The 27,901-nt window shown below is 49.0% G+C and overlaps 2 protein-coding genes across 4 annotated transcripts in view; one reads left to right on the forward strand and one right to left on the reverse strand.

Annotated features, from left to right (window-relative positions):
• The window catches only part of JAM3 (junctional adhesion molecule 3), a 30,798-nt gene extending 7,367 nt beyond the window's left edge, over window positions 1-23,431 (forward strand). Inside the window, exons 1-9 of one of the 3 annotated variants that reach the window (XM_050322856.1) lie at window positions 3,812-4,225; window positions 15,615-15,680; window positions 16,469-16,582; window positions 17,395-17,547; window positions 17,719-17,915; window positions 18,277-18,376; window positions 18,719-18,848; window positions 20,246-20,300; window positions 20,917-23,431. In XM_050322856.1, the coding sequence (XP_050178813.1) occupies window positions 4,075-4,225; window positions 15,615-15,680; window positions 16,469-16,582; window positions 17,395-17,547; window positions 17,719-17,915; window positions 18,277-18,376; window positions 18,719-18,848; window positions 20,246-20,300; window positions 20,917-20,952 (1,002 nt within the window). In that variant the 5' untranslated portion in view covers window positions 3,812-4,074 and the 3' untranslated portion in view covers window positions 20,953-23,431. Of the gene's footprint in view, window positions 1-3,811; window positions 4,226-12,072; window positions 12,095-15,614; window positions 15,681-16,468; window positions 16,583-17,394; window positions 17,548-17,718; window positions 17,916-18,276; window positions 18,377-18,718; window positions 18,849-20,245; window positions 20,301-20,916 lie in introns of those variants that run through there. The other 2 variants (XM_050322859.1, XM_050322858.1) reach the window with 2 other exon arrangements.
• A 948-nt stretch (window positions 23,432-24,379) lies between these two features.
• NCAPD3 (non-SMC condensin II complex subunit D3) overlaps window positions 24,380-27,901 on the reverse strand; it is a 28,087-nt gene continuing 24,565 nt past the window's right edge. Inside the window, exons 33-35 of the mRNA XM_050322855.1 lie at window positions 25,330-25,404; window positions 25,162-25,219; window positions 24,380-25,074 (exon numbers count right to left, since the gene is read on the reverse strand). Coding sequence (XP_050178812.1) covers window positions 24,963-25,074; window positions 25,162-25,219; window positions 25,330-25,404 — 245 coding nt within the window. The 3' untranslated portion in view covers window positions 24,380-24,962. The remainder of the gene's footprint in view (window positions 25,075-25,161; window positions 25,220-25,329; window positions 25,405-27,901) is intronic.

A 27,901-nucleotide genomic window follows, 5' to 3' on the forward strand; every position in this document is an offset into this window, starting at 1 on the left:
GCCAAGGTGGGAGGAGTAAAACATAACCCTCTAGTGGGGTGATTGCTCTGTGCTTCACTGGCAGGACTGGACACACGTGCCACGAAACAGGTTGGGTTCACCCACTGTGGATCTCCCTGATGATGTAGAGGCTCCTACAGCAGAGGAGGTGCTGGTTTCCCTCCCTCTTTGGTCTTGTCTGCTCTGCTGAGGTTGCACATCGATGGGGCTGGGCTGGTTTCTCGGGGAGCAGAGAGGCAGTGGCTTATCTCCTGTCTTGGGCAGGAGCAAACAGCTCTTGGTTGGCTACAGCCTGGTGGGGTTGCCTTTGAACTGGTGATGTGGAGATGAAAGGCAGAGTGCCTTGTAATCACCTCCCGAGCCTCATGGGCTCTCCCTCAAGCAGAATGGGCTGTTTCAGTTGGTAAGCATCCTTATGGAGCTGGTGTTTTCCCTTTATTTTGGCCAGTTTTCAAGATCCCATAAATAGCAGGGCAGTGTGGAGCTCTGCCTGCCAGAGCTGCCTCGTGCGTGCTGGAGGGGAGGTTAAGCCAGGTACTGACGTCTCTCCTCTTCCATCAGAAATCCTCTGGTGGGCCTGGCCACCACACAGCTGTCCTCACCCACGGGCACCACGTGCTCTCCCACACCACAGGGCAAGATGAGCCCTTTGAAGTCTGTGCTGGGGCTGGCAGCAGCTTCTGAGGCACCCAGGGACCCCCCTTCTTCAGTTGCCAACTGCTCCTTGGGTTCCCCAAGCCAACAGCTGAGCTCCGACCAGGGCTGATCACTCTGTGGGGCTGGAGCACTGGGGCCTTGCCAGGGGACAGAGGGGACTCCAGATTCCAGTTTATTTGTGGTGCTCCATCAGTGTGGGAGGATTTGGGGGCTCCTTCCCAACACGCTGCCAAGGCGTGATCGTCACCCACGAGCATCCCGCTGTTGGTCCACAATAGGGATTGTTCTCCTCGCCTGGGCAGGCTCCTGGTGTTCTGCTGCAGGCTCCTTGATCCTCCTCTCTCTGCAAATATTTGGAGCAGATCCTGTTTGGCTGTTTTGACAGTTTGACTCAGCTATTAAATGACAAAGGCAAGCTGGGCCCAGGTTCACCGTGATTACAAGTAGCTCTACACAGAGGGGAGATGAGGGTCAAATTCAGACATGGTGCTCTGGGGGAGAGGTCCTGGCCTCAGCGTGGAGAGCTGGAGCCGGGTTGCATGCAGCAGTTGTGCCTGCAGCATTCGAGGGGATCTCCTTCTTGGCTGTGACACTTGCACAGTCCCGAGGAGACCATGTTTTTGGAGTGACAAATATGTCATAATTCTGACTGCTTACAATATTTCCCAAGAGCTTTTCAATTCCTGGCTCGTCCTCGGTCACTTCTGAGGCACACGTGCCACACATCTCACATCTGCCACTCAGCTTCACGTTCTGGACGTGAGGCAAAGCCTACCTTTGCTACAAAGGCTTCCCTCTTTCCAACTTCCTTTTGGTGTCTGTGTCCCTCATTGAGAGGCAGGAGCTCCTTCAAACAAATGCAAGGAAGCCCATTTAAAGAATTTACCGCTGCCTCCCCCAGCCTTGAGTGTCCTCCTCTTTAGGAGCAAGCTGTTAAACATGTTCTTAAGTGGGAGGATAAGTGGTGTTGTGACCCTTTCATCTTCTGGCTCAGAGCAGGCTGGAGATAACTGATAAGGGGATGACAGGGAGGAAGATGCATAGGCACCTTTGGATTTAATTCCTACTTTGCGAGGCAGTCTCGAAAGCACATCTCTGGTGGGAACACAGGCTGGTAAAATAAAGCTGGTCCTTCCCTTCTCAGCATATGTCTTTCCCTCATGTCTCTGAGGCAGATCCTCTGTGTGTGCCAGCAGAGCTGGTGCAGAGGGAGCTGGGTTCTCCATTTCTGAGCCCTCCTTCTGGTGCTGACATTCGAGGGACTTGGCTTGGCTTGTCTCTAGACACTGTTTCGGCTGGTGATTTCATTCCCACATTCCTTTTTTTTTTTTCTTTTTTTTTTTTCCCTTTTGCAGATTTGAGCTGTGCTTTAAACAGGGCTGCATTTGCAGTCTCACACGTGATGGGCCAGGATGCATTCCTGGGCGAGGGGCTGTGGGACAGCACCCATCGGCTTCACGTGGGTGGGAGTCTTCAGATCACTCCTGAACAGGCTGTGCATTCAGTTCCAGAATTCCTGCTTTAGTCCCCTGTCTGCTGGCTGAAACAGGTGGCAAGCACATGCCTGTAAGGGTCTGTGCTGGGGGTGGTCTTCGAGGTCAGCTGTATCCTGCCCACATTCCTGCTGGGTCCCTCCACCTCATTCTCCGGCCTAGCCGGCTCTGGGACACCCAGCCCAGAGGTTCCTGACCATGAACACGTGCTGACTGTTGGGCAGAAACCACTTGAAAGTGGTGTTTGTGCTGCCCAAGCCTGGGCCAGCCTGCTGCGTGTTCCTCCAAGGGGAAGGGGGAAAGTGGGTTGGGGCAGAACGTGTCAAAAATTCACCACCGCCTCTGGGACACTCACACTGAGCATCCCACGTCTTGGGGTGTGGGGAGGCAGCTCCAGTGTGTGGCAGGAGGGGATTCTTCCACAGTAGGACACTCTGCAGTCTCTGCTGGTGGCAGTGGTGGCTGTGCAGGTGGAGCTGGTGAGCTCCTGGACACGCCAGAGCTAGGGGCAGAGGTAAAAGCTGAGCTGCTTGGGTCAGGGAGCTCTTTGGCAGGGGTTTGGCACAGTCTGCAGGCAGATCCAGAGGAGACAGTGCCCAGTGCACTGAGAAGCCCACATGCAGGTGCTGCTGTTGAGGGTGCTTCAAAGGAGCCCTTCCTAGTGCCAGGCTTTTCCAAGTGCCTGCTGCTGTTGTGTTATCCAGGGCTTCTGCTCCCAGCCCAGGCCTTTCACAGACGAGGCTACAAACCTTCCCACGGCAAACCCCACCTATCTGCCCCACAAGCTTTCTCTGGCGAGCTGCTGCAGCTCAGCAGGGCTGGCTTTGGCACCCCAGAGCTCTGAAGTGTGAGCAGAGGCTGCAGCTCCCTCTCGGATCAGCCCCCAGAGCCTCTGCACCTCTGCTGTTACTCAGCACTTTTCTCTGACAGGGAATTAAGTAGGATTTCTAGGTCATTGTGGGCCTGTCAGGAGGAATCGTCTCCTGTAGACCTCATTATCAAGGCTCTTTCTGCAATGCCAGACTTCAGAACAATTGCAGCCTGGTTCCCTAAACACTGACTAATGAGACAGAGCTGTTAGCAGCAGTTTGCTAAATAAAGGCTGTTTCTGCCTGAGACAGAATAAAGCCAGACGGGATTTTCTTAGCTGTCTCTCTCACAGAAGGTATTTCAAAGGACCCTTATTAAAATAATGAGCTAGATGTTGCTCTTGTGGTGGCTGCACTGGGTCAGTGCTTGATGCTCATGCCAGATGCTTCCCCACAGCAGTGGCTTCAAGTAACTTGTGCTCAAGGAACCTAAAAACCTCTCCAGCTCCTTTGGTTTCAAGGTATTTTGAGCGTTTACCTGAGCTCCTGTGCCTTGGTCCTGCTGTGACAGTGGCTTGCTGCCTCTTGGTGGCCAAGCTGACCTTGGGTGCCACAGGAAGGTGTTTTCTGATCTCCAGGTTGTAGCAGAGCTTGCTCAGCATTGATGCAGATGGGTTTGGAATGGCAAGGGATCCAGCACTCAGAACAGGAGGGACAAGTGGGACAAGTGTATGGCAGTTTTTGAAAGGAGCTGGAGGTTTGCAGCTTGCTGAGGTGAGAGCAGAAGGGATGTAGCCCCCACCTGGGGGAGTGGGAAGCCAGGTAGCTTCTGTTCATGTGCCTGTAATGAGATTTTTCATCCTGCCTCTCCTCTTACCATCAAAAGGCCCTGGATTAGAGATAAACTCCGAAGGATGATGGGATGGGTCCTTGCCTCTGGCTGGAGCAGGCACAGGAGAGCTGGGGATTATTACCTGGCCAGTTTGCAGGTTTGTTTGAAGGGGTGCTTTGATGTGGCAATGGGAGTCCATGGAAGGCAAACGGCGTCTAGACAGGTTTTTCCTCACTCACTGTTGTTATCTCTGAAGCAGCAGAAATGTTGCCAAGCAGGCTGAATGGCTCCAGAAGCAGAGCTATTTCTAGAAAGATGGAGTGTGGTTTTTCAGGAGAATCCAAAGGAGCTCTCGCTGGATCCTCATCGAACCTCCCGCAGGTGGAACTGCTCCTCTGTGTGCTCCAGACACTGCCTGGATCAGCTGATTGCAGGTAGATGCTCCTAACAGTGAGCAAGCAGAGGTCAAGGAGGTGGCTGGTGGGTTTCCAGGTTAGCTGGCATGGCAGAGAGGTCCAGGAGAGGTGCACTGAGCAGTGCTGTGGCCAGCGGGTCAGGAATCCAGGAGAGCAGCCAATTTTGGCAGCAGCACCGTGCTGAAAAAAGATGCCCTTGGTTTGGCAAGCTGGAGGCTGCCAAGACTTGCCCAGCAGAGCTGGCCTGTGTGCCCAGTGACAACTGCAGCCAGTGGTTCAGTGGCACTGGGAGGGAAAGCAAAGGCAGGCTGGGATCGAGAGAGTTGTCACTGGCTGGCAAGCCCTGCTCTCAGCGCTGTCTCAGCTCTGATCTGCCATCTCCCCCGGGCTGTTTGGGAGGGGAAGTGGAGGCTGGATTCAAATGCCTATTGTCTGTCCTTCAGCTGGGAGCAGAGCCAGCAGAGAGAGCGGTGCTGGCAGCATCTGATACAGGGGGCAGATGTGAGGGGGAACATACTCATCCGTGAAACGCTGGCGCTGGGATTTTCAAAGGAGCCTCAGAGGTTAAGTGCCATGTGTTGGAATGTGTGCATGGGGGTCAAGAGAGGGATCTGGGGCTCCTGGGATTCCTGCAGGGCTTAGGGAAGCTTTTTGAAGGCAGATCTTGCCACTGGGACGAGCCCTTGTGCAGCATCTGTCTGGGTTCCTGCTGTCCTGGGCCCCATTTGTTTAAGCGTGGCCGGGCAAAGCCACACCGTGCCAGGTTTAATCTCACCTGGGGGGCCTTCAGGGGTGCTCAGGTGAGCTCAGCCTGGCTCCCCGCTCCTGGAGCCAGCTGCCAACCTTCTCCAAGCAGGAGCTGAGAGCAGAGTGTTTCCTGACCCTGCCAAAGGAGGGCTCGGCCACAGGTTTCAAGCCGAGCTGGAAACTTGGCACTGGTGCACGGAGCAGCAAAGAGCCCAGCTTGCTCTTGTGTGTCAGGGCTGGCTTCTGTACTGCTGTGGGGAGTGCAAATATGTTCCCAATCTGTTTGCTTCACTGACATGACTCCAAGACACACAGGGAACAGATACACTGACCAAGAAGGGGCCATTGTTAGAGGGACCTTCCTGACTGTGGCTCTGCTGTGCCTGGCGCTGCTCGACTTCATCCCCGGCATCCAGAGGGCTTGATCCTCACGGGGATCCCAGCTTGAACTGCACATTAGCACAGGCAAGCCAGGGGTTTGTTCCTGTTTTAGTCAATTTGTCCATCCCTGTGTCCTGATCTGGCCTTCTGATTTCCATGCTGATCTCTGGCAGGCAAGTATTAAATCAAGCTGTAGATAAAAAGCAATTACAAGCGTTGCTTCCCTGAGAACCACCCCAGACATCCACTGACACATTGCTAATTGCACCCAGGCAGACAGATAACTAACTCCCTGTGCTGGAGGCTCAGGAGACAGGGGAGGGAGGGATGGGCCAATGGACAGGTTGGGATTTTGGCTAAGGAGGGATAAAGGCCCCAAGAAAAGCAGAGAAGAGGAAGGGAGTTACCTCATTTGTTTCCAGCAGCCAAGGCAGGGTTGTCCTCTGAGAGGTATTTCCTTAAGGTTTATACAGTCCGAATTTAGTTGCAACTTTTATGAACAATAAAGGCTTCCATGGTTTCCCTTGGAGGAACTGGAATGAATCCAAATAGATTGCAGTGCTGGGAAGCAGATCCTGTTATTAATATCAGCCTAATCGTTTCTTTCCATCTCCTTCCCACCTTTTTTCCCCTTCACATTCCTAAAGCCTTCAGCCAAGTTGCCAAGTCCAGTCCACCCCCTTCTTCAGCTGTTTCTGACTCTGCAGGCCAGGTTGCAGCCTCCCCTGGCTTTTTTAGGGTCTGTGAGGGCATTTAATATGCCTGCACCAGGCTGGTGGTGGGGACTGTCCCCCATTCCTCAGGAGAGACCTGGCAGCGTGGCACGAAACCCCCAGAGCTGGCAGGACAGCGGGGCAGAGCTGAGCTTGACTGGGGACCAGCACGTGCTGCTGGGGCTGTGTCTCTCTGGGAAAAGGGCCTCTGACCAGGACTCGACTGGGAGCATTCGGCTGAGAAAATTCTCTGCTAAATATAGCAGCAGATGATGTTTGAAGAGGAAAACAAGTCAGGGCCTGGGAGAAGTTAGTTCCCAGATACGTGGCTCATTCAGCTCCCCCAGGACAAGCAATCTCTTAACCCCTCCGCGCCAAGGCTCGTTTCTGCTCTGTTAAACAAGCTTGCCTTGGTCAGGAATCCAGGCTGGGACCAGCCAGGCTGGGGTTTGTCGTCACTCTTCGCTCTGACACAGCACTGCTCCCCTCCCTCTTCCCCTGCTCGTTTATGCCAGCATCTCCCTAATAGCTCTCTGTGTCAACGCTTTTCATCTTTATCTGCCTGTGCCTTCGTTTGGGCTCCCTTTAATTCCCCGATGCTCTTCCTAAGAAAATAATCTCCGCTGAACCCTGCGGCGCCTCTCCCCGTGCAGGTTTGCACAGCCTGACGTTAACAAGGTAAGTCTTCTCAGATCTGCTCCTGTGATTCAGGGCTGCCCCCAAAATCACGTCTCCCCAACTCACACGTCTCCAGGATGCCTTTTTCCCCCCCCTTTGGTAGAGCTACATCCTTTGTTCTGACAGATTCGCTGCAGAGCTTCAAAGCTGCCTCACAGAGGCAGGGCCCCACCTCTCCAGCCTGGAATGACGGCAGTGGAATCACAGGCTCTTGGTCTCACGCTCATAGGCAGATGTGGATGCTCCCTCAGTGCCTGCAGCCTCGCAGCGTTCATTTGTACGTGTTTTGTGCGGCGCATTAGCGAGACAACTGTGGTTCGCACCCGGGGCTAGAATTACACACGCACAAAAAAGGACCAAAATTATACTGTAAAATTGGAGGAAATGTTCTTAAAACGAGAGCTGCTTTCGGTCTTGTCATAAATGATTTCTCTGTGTGCTTGCTCACGCCCTCTCCTGTTCCCTTCTCCAGCCTACTCTTGGCTCTGCTGACTGCTGCTCTCTTCCCAACTCCCATTTTCCACAGGAAGATGACATGGTTGGTCCCCGATAAGCAGAACTTCAGATCCGTGTTCTGCTGGTCAAGCTATAGGCTGGAGGAGAAGGGAGGATCAGGAGATTAGAGTCACAGACAGAGGAATAGAGGATTAGAGGCTAAAGCCCTGCAAGTCTCTGTATTGATGGTTGGGACACAGCCAGGCACTGAGGAGCCCTGCAAAGCCTGGTGCTGATAGCATATCCTCTTAGTTCCTGTCTTTGCATTTCAGGCAGCTTTTGAGATATGTGTCCTCATCAAAAGCCAGGGTCAGGCAGGTACCAGGCATCCCAGCTCCCAGGGAAGTCAAATACCTGCTGAGATCGAGTCTGTGCGTTGGCTGGCGCGGAGCCTGGAAAACGTCACCCTGGCTTATGAGATTCTCAGCAATCCTGGAGTCAAATTCCCACACAAGACAAAAATAAAGGAACTTGCCCCCTTTTCCCGTTGCAGCTCGTTCTGTCCCCCTGATCCTGGCCATAGATCCCTGCCATGTCTCGCTGACCCCTCTCTGTCCTGGAGACATCCCTCAGGATCTGTGTGCTGCAGGGAGGGTCCTGCTGGGAGGGAGGGAGAGGATGGGAGGAGGACCATTGCCCCTGGCTCTTGTGACAGTTATCTGCTGGTTCCCTCCCACTTTGCACTAATTTGGTATCAGCATCTGCCACTCTGGGGAGGAAGGGGACTTGCTGAAGTGAGAAATAACGTAGGATGTGCCTGCATGGCAGTTCTTGGGGCTGGGAAACAATGGAAGGCAAGTGGGAATAGGCAGGAAGGGTTGGTTTCGAATCTGCCCTTTGCAAAAATTCCCACTTCTCTTCGGTGCTCACTGTCTTTGTTCCTGGGACTTGCTGTTGCAAGGCACTCTCATCTGGTAAACAGGTCACACAGAATGGCATATCCACTGCTGGCTGAGATAGCATGTTCCTTGCTCTTCCTGGCTTTCATTCCTCAGTTTTTTCCTCCAGTGAGCTGGAACTGTACATCCTGACTGAGTTACAGGGGACACTGAATTTGAAGGGATTGAGGCTCAGCTGAGAAATGTGCAGCACTTGGACAGATGAAGATGATCATGGGGACAGGTTCCTCGGGGTTCCAGGGGCCCGTCCAGCCGCATCCCCTGTGTTTTCAAGTCCTAAAGCAGAGGTGGGGGTGAGTTCACCTCCTGGGTTCCCCTCACATGCCATTTTCTGTGACTGCACCGATTTTCATGGTCCTTATTGTCTGTGAGCCAGCCCAGGTTGAAGGTGTAATTACACTTTCCATTTGCTAATGAAAATGGCCAGACCAGTGCTCAGAACAGTGTGACTGGTTTGATACGTTCCTGGTCAAGCAATCTGTATTTCTCATCTGTTTTTTTGCCAAAACCTTGGTGCAGCTGTAATTAGAAGCTCTCCTGCCTGATGACCATCCCTCAGAGACACCCAGCAAGGCCACCTGCCTTTGATTTATCCTCCTGGAGAGTCAGCCTAGCATTGGAATCCCAAGGCATCTGTGTAAGGGACTTAACCTCAGAGGTCAACAAGGCCTAAGAAGTGATCTGGTGATCTGGACAGGACTTAATGCCCTGGTTAGTGGTATCTAATGCAACACAGAAGCTCCATGCCCTGTTCCCTGTTGCTTACACAAGGAAAACAAGACTTTCAGTTCAGCCTCATGGTTTTTTTTTTTTTTAATCTTTTTGTTTTGATTTTGTTTGTTTGTTTTGTGGGGGGTTTTGTTTGTTTTTGTTGTGTTTTTTTGTTTCGTTGTTTTGTTTTGGTTTTGGTTTTTGTTGTTTTTTTTTTTTCTTTTTTGAATGGTAGAAGTAATTCAGCAATGAATGAGGCTGGTAGTAACAGCCTCATCCATGCACAGCGTTCTTATTCGTGCTTCCTTTCTGGTCCCTTTCCATCACCCTTCATCCCAGATTTTCAGGGGCAAATTCTAACTCTTTCCATCTTCTCTTAGATCCGGAGATGGCCTGAAATATATTCCAGAAGGAGACGCAATCTGACGTGCTGGAAACTCTCTAGCTCTTGCTGCTTCCATCTTAATCTCTTTTAAGTATTAGGCATTAGTCATCCACAGAAATATTGCTTCCTTCCCATCTTGCATGCACAGTCGGTCCTTTCCAGGAGAAGAGCCAGAAAGCAGGGGATGAGCTTGGGAAAACAGGAGAGCTAGGACCAGATATTCACAGATTAAGATGTTGGGCAAGGCTGGTACATCCACAAGAGCTCAGACTTAGGCCAAGACCGTAACTTTGAGCTCTTGCCTGCTCATACAGCTCTACAGCGTGGCTCAGGGTGCCTCCTCCCAGCCTGGGCCTAGGGCTCTGCTGAGTGGGTGGTGTGTAGATCTGCTCCTGAGAACAGGCTGTCTCGTTTCTGTGAAAGCTGTAGATGTGTGGGACCTTGATACCTCATCTCTAACCACGCCGCAGTGCCACGAGCACAACAGCAAGCAGGGATTGTGAAACTCTTGCCTCCAGAAGCCCTGATCAGATAGTGATTTGAGACAGCCTGTCTGCAGCTGCATCCCAGCGTGATGAAACCAAGCTTGGGGAAACCATCAGAAAGCTCTGTGTGGTCTTCACAGGCAGCACCTACACTTCCCTCCCTGCACGGGAGAGAGGGGGAGTGTTTGGCTGCAGAGGGTTTCCAGAGAAGCTTTTGTCCTAAGAGGGCTCTAAATCTCCTCAATAGCAACCTGTTTCACTCCTGGGGATGGGTGTGCTCTGCTGTCTGATTAGGAGGTAGAACAGTAAATCCTCCCGGTCCAAAAAGGGGGAAGACAAAATGAAATGAAAGATGAAAAGGAGGAGAGGGAAAGAAAAAAGAAGGAGGGGGAAAAAAGACTGTGTGCATGGCCTGGGTGCTAATGAACCTTCTCTGCAGTCAGACTGGTCTTTAAGGTCCCAGTTTAAGTCAGGAGATTTAAATCAGGAGATTTAAACAGGTTAAGATTTCATTCCAGAACTGCACATACTCTATTTGAAAGTCAGCATCTCCTCACCTTCTCTGCTGGTGAGCAGGAAGAGAGTGAATTCAGGGCAAAATCCCAAGTTCTTACATCTTCAGATGAACACAAATGCTTGATGGTCCTCCACACAACTTCATCCTGTAGAGTCCTGGTCCTGCTGGGACCACCAGACCCTTGTGATCAGCATTTCAGAAGAGAGGGCCACCAGCCAGCTACTTAAGAGAGGAGGAAAGCAAAAGCCAGGACCACGTGGAATGCCAAAGAACTGCTCTGTAACGTTGCATTTGCCTTCTCTGGGTTAATTATGCCTCCTGCTCCCTGCCCAGGCGGGCACATCTCCCCTGTTTGGAGCTGGCACCCTTTTAGCTGAGCGGTACAAGCCCTGCATCTAAAATAAGCCGTGCTGGTTTATGATAGCTGGTAAAAATAAAGCCTCACCAGCACAAGCAGCTATAACAGCACTGAGGATTTACGACTGAGTGGGTTTTTTCCAGGGTGGGCTGGCCACAGTCTGGTGATGGCCTTTTTATAACTGTTATCAGCTCCCACACAGACCAGGTCCATCTGTTACTTAATTTGGACGGAGACACTCCTAAGCTTTTGTTCACTAATCGCTCGCTGCACATCTACATTGTTCTCCCACCCCGGAGTCAGGCTTGGCTTGCTGATCTCGGGGAGACAACATGGAAAAATGGAATAAAAAAGGCATGCAGCTCGCTCAGGTCACTGGACCAGCTCCCTTCTATCAGCTTCAAGGGGCTTTGAACCTGCCACAGAGCAAACATACAACCAGCTCCTTGGGGCTGGAAGTTAAGACTGAGCGCTACAAAACGCTTATGCACCCTTTATAAATCAAGTCTTGATGTATCACAAGTCCCTTGAGCTATTCCTGAAGCTCCAAAGACAGACAAAAGAATCCCCAAAAATATATAACCAGAAAATGCCAAGCACGCTCTGGTCTCTCGTTCCTGTGCCATGCTGTGTTGTCTGCCCTACACCACCTGGCACAAGTTGCGTTGTGTAATCACAAAGAGACACACTGGGGATAGAGAGGAAGGGGGATAAAGAGCCTGGAGCACTGGGAGACAAAAGGATGGATATTTCGAGGCAGATGGTCAGATGTTCCTGAAAGGGCTTATGGTGATTTCCTCAAAATAAGCTGCGGGCAGAAACCCGGCCTCCCCCTTCCTTGCCTTATCCAGCCCAGCTCTGCGTGGCTTCCTCCCTCTTCCTCTGAGTGTTTCCCCCACGTTTCACCATCAGCTTCCTCCCTGCACAACCCCTGGGAGGCAGGGACAGTGCTGGGCTCAGCTGCCCCTCACAGCTCTTGTCCCCTCCACTCCCAGGGTGATGCTCCAGGGGCACCTCCAAACTGGCAGCCACAAACGGTGCTGACATGCAGAGGGTTCAGCTAACATGTTCTAACACCTAACAACATATCACTCACTCAGTAGCTCTCCTGCTACACTGAGTAACCACCCAGAGAGCCAAGATGCTCAACAAGGCATGTGGTTTATCGCAGCATTCCCACATGGCTTAGACACGCTTTGAATTGCAAATCAAGCAAGGGCTTAGTGATGATGGACACCTCAAGCAAGGCATATTTTTGTTGGTTTAGTGGGCAGGTGTTTAAATACAGCTGCGTGGTTTTGTACTGCTTGTGCCTGACAGTGCATTAACTAAAATTACCGTATCAGATAACCGCGATATCGAGCGATGCTGCAGCACAGACTGTTGGCAGCAACTTATCCCAACTGTTTCCTGGTCATCCTTTCACTTTTGCCTACAGTTCTTCAGGAACACTTCCCCTCCTCTTCAAGTTTCTGCCCGGAGTTTTCAAACAGAGACAGGGATGGAAGGAGATGGAAGGTCAGGCTTGGCTTTGAACAGTACAGAGAGAGGAGATTTAACACATCAAGTTGTCTACAAAGCTGCCTTTTTTTTTTTTTTTTTTCTGTATAGCATTTTAAAATGATTCAGATAACATGAGTCACAGTAACAAGCATGGGCTGGATCTCTTTTGCTGAAAGAAAAAAAAAAGTGGCATAAGAATATGCTATAGACTTCACTGCCTTGTCCTGGATTCTATTTTGGAGGACTGATGACATTTGGGATTCAACCATATGTCTGGCTGATTCTGTAGCACATACAGATCTGGTAGGTATTCAGGAGCATAGAACATACAGATCTGGTGAGATTTGGGAGATGCAGCACGCAGAGATCTGGTAGGAATTGGGAGATGCAGCACATACAGATCGGGTAGGAATTCAGGGATATCGAACATACGGATCTGGGAGGAATGCAGGGATGTAGAACATGCAGATATGGTAGGTGCCTCTACTGTGGCACATATGCTGCTCTGGAAAGGGAATTCATGGCTATTCCTGCTGTTCTCCAAACCCTGGGTGCCTTTGAAGTGAGATTTACATAACACCAAACCTTTGCTGCTTGTTTGCACTGGGCTAAAAGAGGCCTAAAGGAACACCTTTGGAACACTCCTTTTAAAAGCTGGCTTAAGCACTAATGATGATTTAACAAATGCAAAACAAAGCAGCCCTGAAATGTGGCCACCAGAGGGAAAAGGTTTGCCCACAGGAGGGAGATGGGACAGAGCAGGGATCACCCCAGCACTGATTTAGAAACATCTGGGGAGCACTGGCTTGGTGCAGATTCCTGCAGCCTCGAGGAGATTGGAGAACAAGGGATACCCAAAAGTAATGCTAAGAAGAGCTAGAAAAGCATTCTGCCCCTGCTCTGCAGTCTGTGTGGCCACTTGAGGTTTGTGTTTTGGTTTGCTGTCGCCTTCTTGTAATTTAGAACATGCTACTTGCAGCATTCTGCCACAGAGAGGAGAATAAATCTGTCTTAGCAGTGATTTAAGCAGCCCCAATGATCTCTGCCCACGGTCAATACACGTAATAATGTCAGAACCTCTCACACGGTCTCCAAGGACTCAGCTTCTGTCTTAAAATTTGTTGTCATCCTGCTTTGTGCCTGAGGGTGGACCCGAATCTCTTGTGTTTAGTGGGTGAGAAAAAGCCTGCTGTGAACAATTTCTGAGCAATGAGATGGGGCTGGAGCTGATGGAGTCCCACTGTCTTGGAGTGAACATTTCTGGAGTCATAACTCCCTCAGAGCAACACAACACTGTGGCTTTACTGTCCCCTCCTACAACTGAACTGATATTGTAGCTGCAGCAGATGTACCTCAGTAGGATTGTCATCGTGATGTCTCTTTGATGGGGCCCCGTTTTTCTGAAAAATAGTGTTGTGTAAGCAAGAAATCGTAACAAAACCCAAACTGGTACAAGTTTCCTTTAAGGAAAGAAGAATCCTTTCCCTCCCCTTCTTTCTCTAGTTTTTTTCCAAGAGGTATATAGGGTAGCACAGACCAGGGGGATGCTGTGGAAGGTGCCTTCTGTGGCTCTCCATTAATTTTCTCTTGGTTCCAGAAGCAGGAACAGCAGAGGCCACCAAGTGCCTTGTCTGTGTGAAGATCCCTACGTTGTTGTTGAAAATACCCCCAAAGATTTCAAAAGGGTTTTCCCAAAAGTCTTGTCTTCTGGGAGTGACTTCTTCCCAGTGCTCTGGGGGTTTGCTGGGATCAGTGAAATCAGAGTAACCTGGGCTAGTGGAAGGAGTCCCTGCCCATGGCAGGGGTGGAATGAGATGAGCTCTAAGGTACCTTCCAACCCAAACAATTCCATGAATCTATGATGAACAGAGACTTCTCCCAAATATCTACATTAAAGTCCAGACCACAGTCCAGAGCACTGTCATCTTAGCTCAATATTGGATTAATCCCAAATGCTGCACGACTGCCTCCAGTGCAAAAGGAGGAAAGGTGCAAAGGTTTTGGCCAGGCCAGCTATTAGTTTGCATCAGCCAGTGGCTTTTGTGTGAGTTAACAATGATTTTTGTACACAAAGGCAGCTTCTAAACCTTGCCAAACTTCAGCTCTCCCTGGTGGTCTTTGGGGTATCAGCACTGGGGCTCCGAGGAAAGCAAACAATGAGGGACAGGAATCAGCAGGGAATATTTCAAAATTCCTGGAAGGATTTTAGGTGTTGGAGGCCCTCGAAGCTTTCAGTGGGAGTGACTGTGCAGCTCTTGGGTGTTTCTCAGGCTGCTGCCTTAGACTGAGCCACTCCACCAGAGGAGTTTCCCCCCGTTCCTTGTCAGGGTCTCTCTCCACAAGCTTTCCACCCTGAAAGCCGGCAACAGGAATTTCCAGCTGTTTGTCACGATGCTGAAGATCATTTCTTTCTCCACATCTCCCTTCAGCTGCCTTTCCTGCTCTCTATTCGTGTTTGTTATGATGTTTTACTCTGCCTAAGACAGTCCTAACCTTTAGCTGCACCTCCTGTCCCCGAGGCACTGGTTCCCATCATCTTTAACCTGCTGTGTGATCGATGCCCAGCCGGGCCAGTGGGCATCCATCCGTGCCAGGAGCAGCCTGATTTGTGAACACCAGAGTCTGACTGAGAGGCTTTGCAACAGCCAGAACACCCAGATGCAAAATATCCTCTGTGATGAAGGTGTTTGGTTCACTTTTTCCCTCCTGTGCCATGCCAGGCACTCCCTGCTTGTTTCCTTCTCCCTCCAGGGAGCTGTTGGTGAGCTGGGTGTCCAGAAGAGCGTGAGTGTTGTTGGTGCCTGCTCTGGTGGGATGAACAACAGAAGGGACGTGGAAGGCACATTTTTCAAAACAAAACAAAACAACACATGAAGGAGGGGAAATGACTGGATTAATTGGGAACATGTTGGTGCTCAGAGCAAGAAGGGAACAAGCAAGCTGATGCTACAAGGGGTGTCTCAGTGTTGCAGGGCTGAGCTTTGGCCCCAGTGTGGGTCTGGCTGGGGCTCTACACAGAGAGCTGAACTCCTGTTTTGTCCTTTCATGATTTACTGCCTCACATTTTACTTTAGCACACTTAAAACCCTTCAGATGTAATCAGCATGTGTTCTGGGCCAGGCCTGGCACTTTTCATTTCCAGGCACTGACCACATCTCTGGAGCCTGCTCTGCTTCCTCCCTTTTCCTGGCCACCAAATTCATTTGCAAAATAAAGACTTTTACTCCTGCATTGTCAGAGTTCTTTTACCACCTAAATAAGCACAAGGCACAAGGAAATGGCTCATGCTGGCATCGCTTTTGTGCCATTATGTTAATCCTCCTCTTTAATTGCTACTTCTAACAATTATATTTTCCTGTATTTACACCACAACTCCTAAATAAACTTAGTCCTGCTGGAGCAGCGTTAGCAGCCAGGAAAAGGTTTTATCTGGGGAAGCCAGTCCTCAGAGATGATTTCTCAGCAGGCAGCGTGTTTCTAGCTGGGTGACTTATGAGCTGTGCTATTTCTTATTCCCTTCTGTTTGTTTTTCCAGGCTGCAGACTCTTGGCTGTGGAGCTGACATCCAGCAACACCAAGCCCGTGGTGCAGGAATTCCAAAGTGAGTGGCTGTGCTTGCCTGGGGATTTGCATCAGGCCAAACAATTGGGGAAAATTCTTATTGGTGTCTGGTTTCTTGTGGGAGGCAGGACCACGATTCAGAGAGGTGCCTAAGAACATGTCTTTATTCCACCCTGATTTAAATGGTTTATTGAGGCCCCCTGCAAGCCACTGGCATTGCTAAGTGTCTGCCTAAGTGCTTTGTTGAACTGGATCCCAAAAGAAGGAAAAGCAGTTGCCTTGCAATTAATATATTGAAGAGGGAGTAGGGAGATTTATATTTTATCTTGGTCCTCTTGAAGCTGCACTGGGGTACTGGGAAGCCACCTCTCATGCCCTGTTCTGTACAGATGAGATGCTGGTGCCAGCTTCAAAGGGGAGGGTGTTTTCTGGATTTCTCCCCAGGAATCGTGGTCTCAGCCCATCACCAGACACTGCCCAGGGAGACTGTGCCTCCCTGACTCACGTTGCAGCTCAGAGCAGCAGCAGGACAGTGCTGTGGGCTCACCCTGTCATCAGGGCTTGTTTGCCATAAGTCACAGCCTGCAGAGAACAGTGTGTTCATTCCTCTCCACAGTTGATAGCTGCTTGGCTATTATTTTTGCTGGCCAAAATCCATCTTCCCCAATAGCTCCTGGAACCCAGCAGTGTTTCTGTTTGTCGGATGAAAGGGAAGGCTCTGCTTTGTGGGCAGCATCTCCTAATAAAACACTGAGTGAGGCTGCTTAAAGCAGAGCAAAAATACAGCTGCTTCCTATTAATCTGTATTCCCATTATTTCTCCTGCTAGGTGTTGAGCTGTCCTGCATCATTAAATCCACCGTAACGCCAGATCCCAGGATCGAGTGGAAGAAAATCCGAGATGGAGAAACCTCTTACGTGTTTTTTGAGAATAAAATGCAGGGTATGAAGATTCTTTGCTCTTAGGTTTCCAAAACAGCCTCAGAAGCAGCACAATGGAGAACAAACAAGGCTGTGAAAGGCAGGAGCTCTGCCTGTTCCTGCTGATTTCTTCTGGAACAGAGTCCAGCAGTCAAAGTGCAGGATGGAGAGAGAGCAGGATGTTCTTTCCTCCATGCTCTCATTATTGACAGGTCACAGTAGGGAGCCACAGAGAGCTGGAGAAGGTAAAAGATACTCCTTGGGTAGGAAAGCAAAGGCTGCAGCTTCCCTTGTGCAGAGCCTGCTGGCCCCTGGGTGTCTGAGCTCTCAGGACCAGGCACTGACCCCTCCTGTCTTTCCCTGTGGCATCCGAGGGCTCCCCCTGCCCTTCAGAAGGGATGTGTGTGTTGAGCTGTCAGTGCCCACTGCTGAGGCAGCACAGGGCTCTGCAGCATCCTGGGAGCATGAGATTAGAAGCCAGCTCCTTGGCTTTATAGGAAAACTCCAGTGCCAGTAGGGCCTGACTCCATCTGGAATTACTCCAGCACTTTAGATGGGACCAACAGCCACATCCAAATGAATCTTCCAAAGGAGACAAGGCCTGAGGCTGTCTTGGATGTTGGATTTTGCCACTCTTTGTGAGATTTAGAATGGTGCTTTCCAGTTCATCCTCTTCCCTGGTTGGCAGCATTGCTTTCCTCTGTGGCCTTTCAAGCATCAAGTTCCTTTTAGGTGTTTCCCTTGACTCCAAAGATCAGCCACTTAATTTATACGCCCAAAATGAGCCCTGTGTGACTCCCCTGCTTTTTTCCTCCCTCTTTTCCTCTGTGTCAGGAGACTTTGTGACCCGGGCAGAGATCCTGAGCCGGACATCCCTGGTGATCAAGAACACCACCCGCATGGACACTGCCACGTACCGCTGCGAGGTGGCCGCGCCCTCCGACACCAAAACCATCGACGAGATAAACATCCAGCTCACGGTCCAAGGTACTGCACCACACCCAGACACCTCTGCAAGAGGCTGTGGCTCTCTCCAGTGTCCCAACTGGAAATAGCAGAGAGTTTTGATGCTTTTTTAGCATGGGTTATAGAAAGCAGGTCAGGAATTACTTAGTTCTGCTCAGCAGTGCCATTCACCTGCTTTGTGTCGTCCCACAGTGAAACCCATGACTCCCAGATGCACTGTGCCTAAAGCTGTACCTGTTGGCAAGTCAGCCTCTCTTCACTGCCACGAGAATGAAGGTTTCCCAAAGTCCACTTACAGCTGGTACCGCAACAGCGAGCCTTTGTCACCCGACACGAAAGCGAAGCCCCACAACTCCTCCTACACCCTGAACCCCGCCACAGGCACTCTGGTAATGCCCTGACACACAGCATCAAGACTTCTTTTGCTGGATAGGTTATTTTTAAGGTCGATTATAAAAGAAAAAACAAACAAACAAACAAACAAACATTGCCTGGCTTTCAAGGAAGGAATAATTTGAGGAAGGTGAGGTGTTCCAGGATCTGGGTGAGTTGGGAAAGGGAAGATTGATGGAAGGACGTCCCAGTACTTTGATTTTGCTCACTGCTGATGCCACTTACCTGTTTAGAAAGAGGGAAGATGTCTCACCATGAAGCCTAGAAGAGATGCATCTTTAGATACATTTTAATGCCCTCACAGTGCCTTGTTTCTCATGTCCTGCTCCCTTCCCTTTATCCTTTTCTCCTCGGCAGGTTTTCCATGCAGTGCACAAAGGTGACACAGGACGTTACTCTTGCATAGCAACAAATGATGCTGGCTTTGCCAAGTGTGAGGAGCAGGAGATGGAAGTCTGTGAGTAGCTCTACATGCAGTTTTCATCAACGCTGGTTGATACACCACCATAAATAAATTGCCATCACCACAAGGGATGGAGGGGGGTGTCATAAGGCCGTTAAGTCTTTCCTGCTTTCTCATAGCCCCAGACATAGGGGGAAGAAAAAATAATCTCAAAATCCAGGGAAACATTAAAACCCTGTTCAGGTCATGAACAGATTTTGTCTTGAAACCAGGGATCCACTGGAAATTATTGGGGTTTGCATAAAACATTTGGGAGGTGTCTTTTTAGTGTTTGTAAAGCTGGAACGTCACTGCTGCCTTAAAGAAATACTGGATGGGGGCTTCTATCTTTGCCAGATGACCTCAATATCGGTGGGATAATCGGGGGAGTCCTGGTGGTGCTGGCAGTTTTGGTGCTCATCACCCTTGGGATCTGCTGTGCCTACAGGAGGGGATACTTTGCCAACGGCAAAGAGAGCGGGGAAAGGTAAGATGGGGTCCCAGGTGTTGTTAGAAAAGTCTCTGCACCCACAGCCAGCATGGAGGAGGCTAAAGGGCACAAAAAATTGGAATTTTAATCCCTGACTTGGATATATTTCTTCTGAATTTCCTACCAGAGTCTGCAGGCCAACCCAGTTCTTGAGGTATATAATTCCCTGCTGTAAATGCTGCACCATCCAGGTTTATCTTACAGAATCATCACAGAATGGTTTGGGTTGGAAAGGACTTTAAAAATCATCCAGTTCCAACACCCTGTTGTGGACAGGGACACCTTCCCCTAGACCAGGTTGCTCAGAGCTCCATCCAACCTGCCCTTTGAACGCTTCCAGGAATGGGTAGTATTCACTTAAGGGAGAATTTTGATGTGGCTCCTCTTGTGCTTTGTGCCAAGACCAGCCAGAGGATGAAAGCTGTGCTCTAATATCCCCATAATTTGCATGGGAAAGGGGGGGGACCAGCACAATTAAAAGCCTACAGGTGTTTTTCCAATAGATCATGTGCTGCTGGCAGAACGAGATCTTCAGTCTGATGATCAGAGCTCGCTGCACAATTAGTTGGAAGCATCAGGATGTGCACAGGGAATGTATGCAGCAGAGTAGGCTCTCCACAGGAAATCTCACTAGTTGTGAGAACCTAAATTTGGGATGAAAAACAGCCATTCTGTATCACACATTAAAATGTTAAAAACAACAGCGGTAGCATCAGAGACAAGCCTCGATGTCCTTACAGAGTCTGTGGAAGAGATAACGTATGTAAACCCGAGATTCTCACCAGATAGATTTGTTCTGTGCTAAATGTTGCTTTTCAGCACAAGCCCTGTCTTTTTTTTTTTTTTTTTTTTTTTTCCTCTCTGGTTTGGTTTGTTTTTCAGAGAAAGCTCCAAATACCCTATTTAAATGCAGCTGAGGGTTGGCATAACACCGGGCCTGACAGTCGTATATAAATCCTGAATTCCCGTGGGATTGCAAACAAGTGGTGCTTCCTCATAACTAAGAAAAATGCTGAAGGCATCTGGCAGTGAAGGATTAAAATGAACTTTATAATTGCCACGGGAAACAGTGCAGGAGGCACAGAAAGGTAGTGACAGGGACCAGAGCAGGAGAGCCCAGAGAAGAACCAGTTAATCTCTTTGCAGAGTCCTGTGGAATCAGGCAGCAATCTTTTTACCCTGTGCTGAGGGGGAAATAGAAAAAAATCCCAGTCATGACAAATGATGGAATAAACACAGACCTCTCATTTGAGAAACAAACTGGGTTTCTCTCTGCTTGCTTTTCCTTCAGCTGCTCCTCCTCATTTCCATCTTTCTCAGCACCTCCCCTCCAAAATCCTGCAGCCTTCCTGTCCCAGAAATGAGATTTTTTTTTCCCCCCCTCTTTATTTCAGCTACAAGGCTCCAGCAAAACCCGATGGTGTTAACTATATCCGGACAGATGATGAGGTAACAAATGATTTGCATTTAACATCTCTCTCTGTTGAGGAGAGGAGGAGGGTGGGCAGAGGACAACCCGCTCTTTTAGGGCCCACAGACTTTATCTTAGAGTGGGCTCCACTCCGAAACAAGGCTGGAGAACACAGGGAAAACAGAAGGGTGAAGGCTGAGTCATTTCCTTGGAAATGATGAACAGTTTAAGTTGCCTGAAGTGACTGATGCCAGGAGCTATCAGAGGCAGCTCTGCTCTTGAGTTATCTCGTGGCCTGACCCCCTCGGGATGAGTTTCATTGGATTAAGTGGGCAGGACGTGATGCTTTTTAGGAGAGAATTTGTGTTTTGGGATTTGAGTAGATCACTAAAGCTTAAGACCAGAAATAGCCTCTGCCATTAGCAGAGACACTGATGAGGGAGTGGGAAAGTCCCCTGCCATGCCTTGGTGTGTGAGGACAGGAGGAGGAGGCAGCACCTCACCAGTGCAACTGGGGCCTCCCTCTCCTTCCCAGCTGGAGGATGGAGCTCCCTAAAAATACACTTTGGATCTACACTTTGGGGGCAGCAGGAATGCCACGTTGCCTGGAAGGCTCCTAAACCCCTTCCTCCATCCCAAACTCTTTCGTTGCAGGGCGACTTCAGACACAAGTCCTCGTTCGTCATATAGGACGCCAAAAGAATTCTGCAAAAACCAGCAAGTGTGAAAATACCTCCTCCAGGAACTCAAAGCAAGAGCAAAAGATTAATTAAGTGCGCTTGGAAGAGTTTGGAACACACAAGAACTCGATAGCTAGCTATCTGTATATCTTTTTTTTTCTTTGCCAAAGTTTAAAGTAACTCCTCACTGCCCAACTCGCGTCTCCCCTGCCTCTGGAGGTACCAACAGGATCACCTAAACCTGTCCTTGGACTAAGGGAGCATTTTAATACTTCCCAAGAGACTGGGCTGGGGAAGTTTGTGGAATTGCCTTCTCTTTGTGCTGCAGGGACACGGCCACAATGTGCAAACCACCCAGGGGGAACAGCTTTAGGTAAACGTGCAGTAGACATTGCTAGTACGTGTTACTAGGAGACAAAAAAAGGTGCTGATACAGCAGTAGATGGACTTCAAAGAGCGAGATTTATCCATGCAAGGGGGGTTTTTCTTCCCCCCCCCCCAGCAGCTCATTGCCCAGGCCTGGCTGGTGACTTCTACACATTTGTGGTTGTCCTGTGCTTGACTCTGCTCAGGTGGAGAGGAGGGAGTCTCTGAACAGCCGACAGCGAACACCACTAATGTTCTCAGCCCTTGTGTAAACTTAATTCTTGTTATTTAACACGATGACCCACCAGGCCAGGATTGCTTCTGTTCCCTGCTTTGTAGAGAACTCGTTGCACGCAGGTAACCCCTCCCTCTAATCTGCACAAAGCAGACTTGCCTCCTGAGTTCTTTCCGTGCTGAAAGAGGCTTAGAGGGGAGGCACAGAACGAGTGCTAAGACATCCCTTTCAGGAAAATTAAAAGCCAAATACTTTTCCTGGGCTGAGATTGCCATAAAAGGTACTGAGATATCTTCCAGCTTTTTTTACCTTCTCCGTTTCTTTTGTAAAACCCCACCTTCTAAATTTTTTGCAAAGATCTATTTTGATTACTTCAGAAAAAGGTAACATTTCTATTTAAAGTGTAAATACGTGATGCCAGCAGTGTTTAAGTAACGGAGCTATTTTTTTACTGTTGAAGCTACAGAGAGGAGCTCAAATGTTGCTCTAATATGGCACTGTCAGAGCATATCAGTATTAGTGCAAATTTGTATTAAAAAGCTGCAGGTGGAACAGCATCTCTTTCCTCTTAAACCAGCTTCAGCCATTTCCTTGTCACAAGAGGTCTTACCAGACACAGAACAGAGTCACTCAGGGATAGTTTTTGTAAATTTATGGCAGGAGCTATCAACTTTTTTTTTTTTTATATATAGGAAACTTCTCTTGCCAGTGACCAACACTTTGTTTTTGTTGTTGCGAGAAATATCCAGGGATGGCTTTTGGATTCAGTTCCAACGAGGTGACAGAGTGACTTCAGTGTTTGCTGCCCCTCTGCAAGTTCCCTAAAGCACTAACACAATGTGACAGCTACAGCAACCCGAGAGGTTTAAACTGCATGGCCAGGGCCACTGTTTCTGGAGTTGGGAAAGCAAAAGCTCAACACAAAAGCACTTTCATAGTGTCAGTTGAAACTTTTCTCTAGGTGGTGAAAGAAAAAGGAAAAAAAAAGAAAAAAGAAAATGAATTTGGTTCTCTTGGCTTGAGAGAGAATAGCTGGAAACACATGAAAACATCCACGTTGGTAGCGTTGAACAGCACTGGGTGATTCAAGATGTGGATGCAACACTAGAACTGTGCTGTGGTTTAAGAAGTTTTTTAATGTAGCATAATTTAGTGTTCTTGTATTTCCAATATAAATTGAGTTGTCTTAACTTTTCCTGTATACAGTATTTTGGATACTTGACGATTTGGACTGTCAGTGTTATTTTTTTAGTGTTCTGCATTACTCTGCTTTGTTTCCTAAGGCCCTCGCTGGACATGCCATTGCTGCATTTGTTTTGCCTAAACAAAGCATTTCCACTCGTCCTTCTGCTGATGAAAGTAAAAATAAGGATGGGGCAGCAATAACCACATGTTCTCTGTGTAATTCAGACATTACCACTGCTCCTTTGCAACTATACTCTGGTTACCTTCCTAAGACAAGCTCTGCAGCCAAGCCACCCAGTCCTGATTGCTGCCTCTAATCATCCTGACATTCCTTGGCACCCTCTGGATATCCACTGCTCCTTCTCTATGCTGCTGCAAGGATACTTGTAATAAGGGAGAGAGAGGAAAGGGAGGAATCAGGGGAGCTCTGGGCACTCTGGGAGCACAATCCACAGTCTCACCAAGCAGCCTTCCTGTGAAAAACCAGCAAAGCTAAGAATCAAAACTTCATTCTTTTCAGTTCTGAAATGCACAGTGGCATCTCTAACGAGAGAAGGGGAGGTTGATCCCCCTCCCCACACAGCTCGTGGGAGCTGATGGGATGGATTTCATTGTATCGTTGTGAATAATATTCAGGTTTGTACTAATGTATTACGTTTAACTTTGCCAAGAATGTTTTACATAAATACCAAGCTACAAAGCATTCTTGTAGGGGTTTTTGTTTGGGTTTGGGTTCTGTTTTCAATTCAGTGGGATAAGGGAAGTGCTTCTGTCAGAGCACGCACTTACTGGGATGAAGGTGACAAAGTCCAAGGTGTGTTGCTGTTAATCAGTTTTTTTCTTGGATATTTGTGTATTCCTGGTTCTTCCCTAGAGAAAACTCATTAAGGCACACAGAGCACATCTCAAATACTGCTTGAGGACAGGACAAAAACAACAGAAGCACCAGGTAGGAAATAAACTATCCCAATTAACCATTCAGAGTGGTTAAATGATAATTTAAGGCAGGAGAAGAGGTATGGAATAAATGGATGTGGCCAGAATCGACCATCACTTAAGCCAGAGCCATTCCATACATCCTCTATTCCCAGGTTTTGGCTTTGATTTTGGGAATACAAGTTTAACCTCACTGGAAGGTTTCTCTGATCTCCAAAACAGAGTAGGGAAAGTGAGGGCAAATGATGGGATTCCAAGGGCAGGAGGGAAGTGTCTCTGTTTCCACTCCTGCAGCAAAGCCTGAGTAAGGCAAACCAGCATGAATAAAACAGATCCCAGTCTCAAGTTCCAATGAAATCCAGGGCATGAGCTCTGTAATAGAAGGGAACCACAGGAAAACTTCAGTGAGGTTCACGTGGCATCAGGGAGTCTCGGGAATGCTCAGATTCCAGCATTTCCACAGCACAGTTGTAAGTCACCTGCACAGGGCACACAGCTCTGACTTACCCACCGTGATTTGAGTCATAACCTGCTTGCAGTTAAACCAGAGGCTCTGTTTTAAAAGCTGCTGGGTTCAACATTATTAATTGAACTGAGGGCCCAGGATACCAGGGATGTGGTAGAAGAGACTTAAGAGGCTGTAGAAATCTATAGAAAATAAAAAAAAAATCATTTCTCTGTCAGCTCAACAAGAGGGGAGACGGCGTGGGCGGAATTAATTCTGTAACCATTTATTTTCATCAAATGCTAATAGTTGGAAATAACACAGTTCAGGAATGGAAATATTCCGTATAAAAAGAACATTAGGGCTGTTCATACACACAGGAGTTTGTGCAACAAATAAGAGGTGATGTAGCGTGCAATTACCAGATTTAGGGGTGTGGCAGCGACAAGCTGTTTTACCTTTTCACCAAATTAAAGTAACTATTATATAACCAAGAGGGACCACGAGGGATCGGGTGAATAAGCCCAGACCCTCACTGCCCTGCAAGCTGTGATAAATGCATTTATTGTGGCAACACTGTACACTCACTTTTTTCAAGTGGACAAATTATACATCCTGAGAGCGGAGAGCAAACCTCCCTTTATGCTGCAGCCTCCCAGCCCTCCACAGCGAGCTTTGTCAGGAGCAGCAGCTTATAATGTGCTAATGCAGGCTTTGTCTGCCCCTGTTCTGGGCAGTGCTGTGGAAAAAGCCAGCTAAGAATAGACAGATAAGGAAGGACGTGTGTTCCCAGTTTATAATTGCAGTGGGGAAGGTTTCAGGCACCGTGGTGATCCTGTGCTCAGTGAAAGGCTCATTGTTTCGGTTTCTGGGAGGCTTTGCGGTGGGACCGTCTCAGAGGGGCTTGCTGGCTGCTCCTTCTCCTGGCTGGGGACTCCACGTTCCACTGCCGAGGTGGGGCTGGGCTGGAAGAAGGAAGCAGAGCCACCATTTATTTATTTCCAGGCACTCGACCAGCCTTTCCCCCCCTGCGATTTCCGGGCTGAACTTACGGTTCCTCCGGCGATGGCAAACAGATAATGTCAGTTGGCTTATCCTCATCGTCATCCTCTGCAAAGAACGCACACATTTTTGTATTTTAAAATAAATGCCACAGGTTTGATCATTTGGGTTTGGTTCCCCCCTCTCCTGCCCAGAGAAGAATCCCAGAGATGACTTGCCTGGAGCCAAACGGGGTGTGTGTGTCAAGCTGATGCGACTGACCCCGGCACCAAAACTCAACTCATCAATGGTCTCTGGAAAAAAAGAAGTAAAAGAAAGGCAAGAACATATTAACAGTCAGCTCGTGACACAGCCAGAGGGCAAGGCATGCTGTGGAACACTTTAGTGTCACAAAGTAAATCCAGTTAATTGCAAACACACACACACACATATATATATATATCTGTATTTTCAGCCCACCAGACCTCAGTGTCTCCCATCCAGCCTCTGTGCTGAGTCTGATGGGCCACTGTGCACATCAGCTCCACACTCCAGCTTTCCTGGGTGGAGGAAATTGCTTAAATAGGGGATGGTGTGCCTCCTTGTCCTGCCCTGGAGGGAGAGCCACACCTCCCGCTGAAGCTTTGCCATCTTTCACAGCAACATGTTCGACCCTGACCAGTTGCTCTGCCTGGTCAAGGCAGAATCTGGGGCCCCTGGAAACAGCCAAAGGACCTGAGCATGTTCCATGAGGAGCTGCCTGCAGCCAGACAAGAGGAATCACTTGACAAGGGAACTGGGTAGAATTTAGCTTGCCTGAATAGGCCCTAGTTGTCAGCTGTCTCTTTCCTGTCATTTATCTCAGGAGAGATGTCACAATATTCAGATTTTACTTAACTCAACGCTCTGTTTTATGCTCATGTTTCCCAGAACCTTTCACAAGGAATTAAGGTAGGAAGTGTTTCATAGGGCAGGAGTTGAAAACTCAGGTAAAAGGACTTTTCTTTACAGCTTTAACTGGGTTTGCTCTTTAACTCCTGCCCTGTCCTGGAAGGGAATCACTGAAGCTTAGAGTGGAAATCCAACTTGATCCATCTGCCTTAGCTCTTCTCTGCATCTCTCAGGGATGGCCTGTGTCAGTGTCCTGACTTTGTGCAGTGTGTGCCTGAACAATTTACCGTGGTAATGAGACATTTATAGGGGGCAAAGAAAGGGGGGAGCAAAGAAGTATCAAGTAGGGCTTCCCATGCAGTATGGAAAGGTGGTATCTTCACAACACACTTGTTCCTGTGCAATCCCCACTCACCCAGACCGACTTAGGCCATTCTCAGAGTAACAAGCAGGAGTTGAGTCCCAAAGGCAGAAGGGAAGAGAGAGACAGAAGAGCTGAGTAAGGCAAAGAGGAGGGACAGCTGCTCCCAACTTCTCAAGTACAAAAGTGTTTACAAAGAACTGCATCTCCAGTACTTTTAGAACGATCCACCCGAGTAATGAACGTGTTTTATTCCGATTGTCTCTCAGCCCGCGAGACCCAGCGCCACCATACAGATGGCTCCACACACGCCAGCTGAAGTGATGATCCTGCTCTGTACAGTTTGTCTCCCTGCTGAAGGACACATGCTGCCTCCAAACAGAGGAGGGATTCAGCCCTAGTACCACTGCAGATTAACATTTTTCCCTCTTTTTTTCACCATATGGTGCTTGGGAGAAACAGCCGCGCAGCCTTCCAGAGACGTGGTGCTTGAAGAATTCTGCTCTCTAAAAAACACATCCCCAATTTCTTTTTTTTTGCACTAAGACCGTTGCTTGTTGCTCAGGCAAAAGAGAAACATCAGGGCAGACAACTCTGAGCACAGAGGGAAGAGCAGGATCAGATTTTCCAGTGGATGCACACCACTGGTTCGCTCCTGCCCGCTCACGGCTGTCAGGTATTCCCAGACTGCCTTATTGGCTCCATGTCTGCTCTGCTGTGTGTGTGCAGGGCAGGGGGATGCAGACACAGGCAGAGACAGCTCAGACAGCTCTGTCTGGGAATGCCAGACCCTCCCCACAGCAACCCCCAAAGCCTGATGAGAGCTGACCTGTCACACACCCACTTTACGTGGAGCTCTCCCCAGAGCACGTGAGGGTGTTCATCACACAACTCACACTACAGCAGAGATGCCCTAAAATTGACAGCAAGGAAGGGAATCTCCTGCTGGAGCTCAGATCCATTTGTGTTTTACTATAACTGCCTCCTGTGCTTGCAGGGCTGTCAGAAAGCATTCCAATAAAACCTGCCTGTGGATGGTCAGGCCCTGTGAGAAGGCAGTTCAGCTGGACATAAGCATAGCAGACAATCCCAATTTGTCCATCAGATTCCTCTCTGTGTATTTTTACTTTCATTTCCACAGCAGCAAGAAAACCAAATCGCTCCTTCTCCGGTGCTCAGCTCAGTTCTCTCTCGGTGTGGAACACACACATTTGATTGCTGTGCAGGTTGTTAATCCCTTTGGGCAGATCTCTGTTCTCTTGCACTTGTCTCAGCCCATTACCTGCTCCAGAAGCAGGTTGTACTCACCCCAGATCCTGTTTGGACAACAGGAACCCCCTTAAAGCTGGAAAGGGCCAGACCTTGAGGATTTCCCTCTGCAGCAGGCTCTGTAACTCAGTCTAAAAATGCTCAACTCTGCTTCCAGAGCCAAGGAGAGCAAGTGTGCAGTCTTGCACATTTTGGGCAGTGCCAGTAAGGAACCACAACAACATTCCTCCTCAGCACTCCAGAGTCGATGAAGGAAGAAAGGGCTTTGTTACTTCAGCATCCCAAAACAA

The sequence above is a fragment of the Myiozetetes cayanensis genome, unplaced genomic scaffold (genome assembly GCF_022539395.1).
Source record: "Myiozetetes cayanensis isolate MyiCay16 unplaced genomic scaffold, myiCay2020 scf29, whole genome shotgun sequence".
Taxonomy (NCBI): domain Eukaryota; kingdom Metazoa; phylum Chordata; class Aves; order Passeriformes; family Tyrannidae; genus Myiozetetes; species Myiozetetes cayanensis.